Source organism: Zophobas morio, unplaced genomic scaffold (genome assembly GCF_036711695.1).
Source record: "Zophobas morio isolate AGI-343-1 ecotype UQ-CSIRO unplaced genomic scaffold, CSIRO_AGI_Zmor_V1 ptg000058l, whole genome shotgun sequence".
Taxonomy (NCBI): Eukaryota; Metazoa; Arthropoda; class Insecta; order Coleoptera; family Tenebrionidae; genus Zophobas; species Zophobas morio.
Genome location: NW_026972163.1, coordinates 4,467,583 through 4,475,823, shown reverse-complemented (window position 1 = coordinate 4,475,823; position 8,241 = coordinate 4,467,583). Strand labels below are relative to the sequence as shown.

The window sequence follows — 8,241 nt, the reverse complement described above, 5'->3', positions numbered from 1 at the left end:
AGAATTCTGTAATCTATTTGTTGTTAAATATACATTCTCATCAGAATCTTATGTCCTATTGTTAAGTGTCTACCATCTTGTTACAGTTTAACACCTAACATAATTTCAAATACTAGAATAAAAATTGGTCTAAGATTATTTAGACAGAAATGCCTTCGTCCTAGATGTACAAGTACAACATATACAGGTTTTTCGAAAATTTATAAAATTTGATTTTGCGAATTTTACTTTTTTGTAATTTAAATTAAATGTATGCGTGTAGTGACAAAGTAAACATAAAGAAGCATGCTATGCATGGTTTCAAGTGGATTGAGTTGTTTCATTACAAAATTTTGTGATGTAATCATCAACATTTTAGTAAAGATAGGTACCAATATCAATTTGAATAGGGTCAATGTAACAATAATGTATAGTATTGTAGTTCCAAATTTCTGAGTCAGCCGTTCCTTTATTTGATTAGTGCGTGAAATAAATTACGTCACTCATTTTTTTTTGCCACACGTGAATCACAACAAGTATAAACTCATAATGTTTTGCACACTTTAGATAGAATTTATTAGGAACATTTTGAAATGACATCTTCAAATTTTTTAGGGGATAAATTTTGATTAACGATTTATCGTGCTTACGATAACCTTAAAACGTATCAGTTTTCAGAGTATTCTGTTTTGCAATTTCAAAGTTAAATTGTAAAATGTTTTTTTTTTCAAAAATTTGGATGTCTAGGGTACAAAAACAAAACGGATTTATAAGCTACAAGTGTATCTAATATTAGTTTATTTTATAAAATTGAAATAACATTTATTATGCAACATTTTGAAGTGACCTCATTAGATTGTTGGTGGGAATGGTGAGACACGTGTTCCTAACATACGTGTATAAAATTTTACAACAATGGGTGTGGTATTCGGAAACGAGTGACTTTTTTTTTTCATAATCTAGGGTCATGAAACGGCGAGAAAACATGAAAGTAGCCATTCGTCGGATGCACCCCATTAATAATAATAATAATACATACTTCCTTAGCCTACCCGCGAGAATTAACAATAAGAAGACATTTCTATGATTTTTCAATATATGGTCACAAAAGAAGTACAATATGCAACTCGTTTTACTAACTGCTCAATATACCCATTATTTTTAAATACTTTCCCCCCTCTTACCTAAAAAACCTGCGATTAAAGTGACATAAAACTGATGGGTTATTAGAACCGCTTCATCTATTTTATAACATAAATGAAGGTGTGACACCGAAGCTAGTCCACGACATAAAAAGTGTTTCCTTTTCTGTCCACAAAAAAAAAGAAAAACATACTGTATATAATACGTCCAGTATGGCCAATCACAACACGATCTTGCTTTGTGTAAGTACGAGTATATTACATTTACTCCAACTGTTTAATTGAAAAAACCAATGTAGTTTCCACTGCCACAAGTTGATATTTGAATACCAAGAAAAGAACATTTTTCGTTTGACATACGCCAGTATTAAGAATAAGCAAAAAGTTATATGCAGAAACAGTTTTCTCCCTTCTAAGTAAATTATTTATTTTCAAAAATATTTGCAAAGTAAAATATTTTAGAACGAAAATTAATTTAAAGTCTGATATAAGTAAATTAAAGGTATTAAGGTAAAGGTTTAATAAAATCAAAATGTTTCAGAACTTTTTATTTAAAATAATGGACAAATTTAGAAAATACTATCAACAATCATCATTAACAAGCTGTAATTCTTGGTCACTTTTATCTCTCCAAAGTTTTCTTTTTAACCGACTATGACCATCTTTTAGTGGACAATATTTCAATAGTATTTTACAGACAATCACTACCAAAATCAAAATTAATAATGTATTGTTGGTAAGTAATTTGGAGTTAATATCAGCAAAAGACTTTGTCTCTAAATTAATTAAATCGGGGGAAGTTGTTACCTCATCCTGACAAGCTACACCATCAATATTTGTAACATCATATTCACCAGCACTTATAATTTTAATACTTCTGTATTCTTTTAAGAGATTAATTAAGAGTATACATGACCAACCATTACCAGATAGATCTATTCGTCTTAGTACAGGTAAATGGGATAAGGCATTTTCTATATTTACATAACTGAAATTGTTAAAACCAAATTTTAATACCTGAAGATATCTTAAATTATGAAAAACACCCTCGTTTAAAGTTGACAAATTATTATGAGATAAATCAAGGCTATACAAGTTTTCTAATCCTACAACAAATCCTATTTTTAATACTGCAATACGATTATTTGAAAGATTAAGCTCTCTTAAAACTTTAAGATCTCTAAAACATCCTAGTTGAATTCTAGAAATTTTATTATTACTTAAATCTAAAATAAAAAGCCATTTTAAAGCTTTAAACATATTAAATGTCACTTCAGTTATGTTATTAAAACTTACATTTAATGATTTTAAATTAAATGCGTTGGTTATATTTAGCCCCGAATTCACATTGTTGAAACTCAAATCTAAATCTTGTAAAGAAGTTGGCAAGTTTAAAACGTCTTTATTATTTAAATAATTTTTGGAAAGATTGAGTTTTCTAACTCGCGTATTATTTGAGAATAAATTAAACTGTAATTGTTTAATTTGATTGTTTGCTAGAGAAAGAACTTCCAGTGAAGAAAGATTATTAAAAAAGTCTTTATCAATTGAATTCAACCCTATGTGGTTTTCGTCTAAATATAACTCTTTTACCGACAAATTTTTTAATGAAAAATTTGTAACAGAGGTCATCCCGCTTGATCGTAAGTCAATGATTTGAACAAATGTATATTTTAAAAAATTTAGCGATTGAATCAAATTATAACTAACATTTAACACTAATAGTGGATTTGAAATTGAAAAATTATTTATTGCTCTTATGAAATTATTATTTATGTAAATATTTTGTATAAGTGAATTGTTTGATAGTGTAGATCCATTAAAACAATTTAAATTGTTATTATTAAGAAATATGGTTTGCAAACTTTTTAAATTTTTAAACAATCCAGGTTCAACTGTCGTTAGTTTGTTAAAAGAAAGGTCCAAAATTTCAACTCCTGATAAATCCTTAAATGTGTTTAAAGATAACGTGGTTAAAAAATTATTTTGTAATATCAGTCGTTGTAAGTACTTTAGACCCACAAAACTTGTTTCTGAAATACTTGCAATATTGTTATAACTCAAATCCAATTCCACTAATTTAATTAATTCAATAAAATGGCGCTCATTAACTTCCACAATCTTGTTATCTTTTAATGAGAGTTGTGTCAAGCTTGTTAACCCATCGAAAGCTCCTGGTTGTATTAGTTGAACACCTGCCCCATTAATCCTTAAATCCGGTATATTTTTTAGCATGACGAAAGCTTTAGCTGGAATTTCAGGAGAATTTGTGTTGTTGATTTGCAGCCACTGTATCTGTGAATTTGTTGTGAGTGGTAAGACCTTTTCAGAAAAGTCAGAAGATATAAGTTCATTATTGCACTCTATATACTTTTTTGCCGTGGATGTTCTCAACGAAACTCTTGAAAATCGGGAGTAGTAAATCGGTGGTAAAACATTAAGGGAAATACAGCTCTGATAAGCTTGTTCAAATGTTGCTGATAATATTATTATTACAGTTAGCCTAAAAATTAGGTAAACGAATTACTGACATAAAATGGTTGTTTGAGACTTACCAAATATTCATTTCTTTGCTGAATTAAAAAACACCAGTCCACCAACTAAAATCGTTTTCGATTTATTACTAGAATAGTCGTACTTGTGGTTGTCAATGTCATTAGTAATCACTAAACCGATGATAACTTTATCACATTTCCTATTTCTTCTCCTGGAAATGCACAAATATGTTAACAGACAGTTTGATAAAATTGTCATAAGCTTGCCTCAATAAACGCAAACCGTAATGAGTTTAATAGAAAAATTGTTTCATGTGGTTATTTACATCATTCGCGTTGTTTCGTGGGGCCATACATGCATTTAGTATTTTAGAGTTACTTACCAAGTACGAACAACTTTTATCCGGTGTTATTTCGATAAGATTAATAAACGTTAAAAAAGTAATAATATTAAAACAATAGACATACAGATGCAAGGAATAAAATCAGAATAATAATATTAATAATAAATATTATTATTAATTAATTATTACAACAACCTGGCATCAGCCAGATTAGTCATAACCGTCATAAACTTTATTTCATATAGTACTTTTGACAATACCCATGAAAAATACCTCGTTTACTTTTTAAGAATTAGAATTTTCTTCATTGTCTACGCACAAATGCCGATCTTGGAAAATTATTCAGTCTTAACAAAATATTCGCTTAACAACTGATGTTGATTTGTCTACTATTTTATACAATTATTCAGCATATGACAATATCTAAACCGATTTTGCGAATTTTTGTGATAATGTCTATAATATAAAACAAATATGCAGTGATAAACCACAACTATAAACTCATAATGCTTTTTTCATATTTACACATAAATAACAAGTGCAGGAGTACCTATATTACTTTATAAAATGTAAGCAATATTTATTCAGCAAAACTGTAAGATCACGTCATCAATTTTTAACGGAGGGATAAACCGATAGCTTTTGATTAACGATTTACTATACTTCCGGTAATCTTAAAACATTTGCAAGATTTCAGACCATCGGTTTTACAAAGTTTGGTTATCGTTTTACCATCTACACGGTATTGATAACAGATACATAAAATTTTTTCGGACGGACGATTTAAAATATTGTCACATAATTTTTATTTTATATTAGAAAAATCTGGAAGATTAGGGTAAAAAATCGAGACGACTTCACAAACCACAACTATAGAAGTGTTATTGTAGGTATAAAATTTATATACTCCTAACATTTACTATGCACAATTTTTAAGTAATCACTCATGACGTTGTTGCTAGGAATGTTTAAACAAAGCTTACTTAACACTTTGCCATCCACTACACGACAGTTCTAACATAGGTATACATGAAATTTTTCCACAATTGGTGTAGTATGTAGTTTCGGAGATTATCTGCCTAATAATAATCGACACAGACGACACACGACAGGCGACAGACGACAGAGAAGCGGAAATAGGGGACATATTGTGTCATACTCTCGGAATCTTGAAACGTCGAAAAAACGTTAAAATAGTCACTCACCGGATGGATTCCATTACAAAACTTCCTTCGCTTACCTTTGGGAATCCATATACAGTATAAATGCGGACATTTTGCAAAATCACTTTTTTTAGTTAATATTTTAAGACAAGATCATCAACTTTTGATGGGAAGAAATGTAGGTACTCATTTCAGTATGCATAAGGTAACACTAATTGGAACTTTACTGTATTTTCAACTGAGTTGAACAAATTCGAAAAACTACCACGTCATCGACCTTTTTAAATAAAGCTTCATTCATTAAAATAATTTTATGTAATATTCTGTAATACCTAAATAATTATTTATTAATAACTGCTGATTTAAAACCTGAGTGTTATACTTGTTGCAATAAACTACAAAATTTATGCATTATTATTTTTTCCGACTTCCCGAGTGTAAGCTAAGGAAGTATTGTCATAGGGTCCCCTAGAGCGTGAAGTAACAGCTCTTCCATTTCCGTTTGTCTGTGTATATCGATTTTTATTAGACAGACAGACGAAAGTATCGATTGTTGTCAAATCTTACACATATTTTAGAAATATCACGTAAATGGTAAAATGCTAATCAAAATTTTTCTGGTCATCCAAACCAACAAAGTGGTGACATCGCCCCCAAAATTTTACACAGCAAATGTGATGGTTTACTTGGTATAAAATAACATAATCGTACACTTTTGGTTCATGAATCCGCCCTGAGTTTTTAACCTAGACCCCTATTAATTGTACATTACATGCATGTGTATGTAATGTTAAAGTAAATATAAAGCGATATTTCAAGTGAGTTTTTACTTTACACAATTTTGTAACGACGTCATTAACATTTTTACAACGACACGTATATCAACTTCGATTGGTGTAGTGTAATACTAATAATAGCAGTAGTCTGTTCCCAAATCTTCGCGAAAGTGGAGTGAGTCGTTCCTGATTTAATCAATAAATTAAACTGACTCATTCATTCAATTTTTTGAGTCACCCTCTATAAGCCATTCCAAAAAATATGAATGGAATGATAAATCACAAATATGGACTCATATACGTTGCACAGTTTAGATAGGATTTATTCGGCAAAATTTTGAAATGACGTTATCAATTTTTTAGGGGGGATAAAAAATATATTTTAGTTAAAAATATACCATGCTTACGATAATTTTAAAACAAGACTTCAAAGCATTCGGTTTTGCAGCTTGTGGTGTAATCAATAAAATAAATTGACTCATTCATTAGTTTTTTTTGAGTCACCGTGTATAAGCATTTTCAAAAGATATGTATGTAATTATAAATCACAAGTATAGACTCATCATATTTTGCACATTTTATTTATATACCTAGGATTTATTAGGCAAAATTTTCAGATGACGTCATCGAGGATAAACACATATATTTTGTTTAGAAATTTAAGATTTCAGAGCATTCGGTTTTGTGTTTCAAAATTAAATTGCAAAATGTTCTTATACAATGTTGACATTTTTTTTCAAAAGTCTCGGGTAAAAAATCAACACTGATTCATAAACTATATACTTACATGTGTAGCACCATGTTATTTTATACAAAACCCATTTACCATGTACAATTTTGAGGTGACGTCATCACATTGTTGGTGGGATCTTATATTAGACAAAGTTTGGTTAGCGTTTTACGATCTACACAATACACCCAAAATTTAACAACGATCAATCCGGTACATTTCCAGAAAATTTGCATCAACATAACGATTTCACAGGGCAAATTTTAATATTTTAAGCATTTTTTTCCTACAAGAAAAAATTGTCTAGAAACTTAAAACTACCGTCACATTTTTTGTTATACATATGAATACTAATTGCTTGAAAACAAGTCTGCCTCATGGACTCGAAACTCGATTGCAATAGTTCCGTCGCTTAGGCTAGGGAAGTAAAAAATCAGTGTTCTCAGGTCAACACTATTAACAAAGGAGCCAACTGAAAGTCACAAAAATTAAACCATGCAGACAGCATAATAAAATTATAATAATTTCAAAATATGTTTTAGAAAAAAGTTTTATCCCGTAAAGGAGAGTAAGAAAATGGCTCAACTTCAGATTTATAATGGGTGGCGATCGAAAGAGAACCATTGAAAAAAATAAATGGTCCGGTTTTCCATATTTGTTAACTAAAAGATGATTCTCAATGTTTTTCATTAAAATCAAAAATCATACGGCACATCCTATTTGGTTTTTCAGATGGAACGACCCCTACCTAGAATGCAATACGACAATACGTGTACATACAATTGCGCAGATTAATCTAATTGTATGTGTGTCAACGGTTAAAATTTAAAAATCTTTTTCACGAAATCCGTCTTTTTTTACCTTCTTTAATTGTTTTACCAGCAGCTATAATAACAAAATAAACTAGTTCACAGGCGAAGGTCGTTATTAAAAAGCAAAAACGCTCGTGGTGACAATGTGGTCGCTTGATTACCTACATGTTTTGCAAGCGTCATCAGTAGATATATCCTGATTATATTTACAAAGGATGTTAATGCCCTAACAGCTGAGGGCCACGCCTGCCGTTTTTACAGACTCCACGGTCGACTGCTTTTTTCTTTTAATTCACGGTTCGCTGGAAAATATTCCAATAAGAATTTTAAATACTTATTAAAATTTTATGGACATTTTGTACATACACATAAGCATTTCTGTCAGTTATCATATATATTTTTGTTGTGAACTGAGCATCCCACAGCCGCAACTCTTTTTCCGCATTTATTCGTTAATTAAATCAGTTTGTGTGGTATGATTAACGTGTATGATTTCATGGACAGAATAACCAGTTTCATCTTTTCAAATAGAATATTTGAGCTGTTTTTTTTGCTACCCAAAATTTGTTCTTGGACTGAGATTCAAAATTTCCAAATGTATTTTTTCATTTTAAGGTATTTTCCGGAAATGTTTATAGTATATTAATTAAAGAAAACATTTCTTAAACCCTCAAGAAGAAAAAAAATTAATTTTGGCATATAATCGAAGCCATATGATGTGGCCATCACTAACAATAATCGCATCACTAACATACTTTTTTGACGATTCCTGTTTCAAGTCAAAAAGCAACAAAAATGAA

General features: G+C 30.0%; 1 protein-coding gene across 1 annotated transcript; it reads right to left on the bottom strand.

Annotated features, from left to right (window-relative positions):
* Positions 1-1,654: 1,654 nt before the first annotated feature.
* LOC135143277 (toll-like receptor 3) lies at positions 1,655-3,895 on the bottom strand. The gene is made up of 2 exons (XM_064075146.1): positions 3,677-3,895; positions 1,655-3,624 (listed from the first exon to the last, which is right to left on the bottom strand). The coding sequence occupies exons 1-2, from the start codon at positions 3,685-3,687 to the stop codon at positions 1,704-1,706; spliced, it is 1,932 nt and encodes a 643-aa protein (XP_063931216.1). The 5' UTR covers positions 3,688-3,895; the 3' UTR covers positions 1,655-1,703.
* Between the last annotated feature and the right edge of the window lie 4,346 nt (positions 3,896-8,241).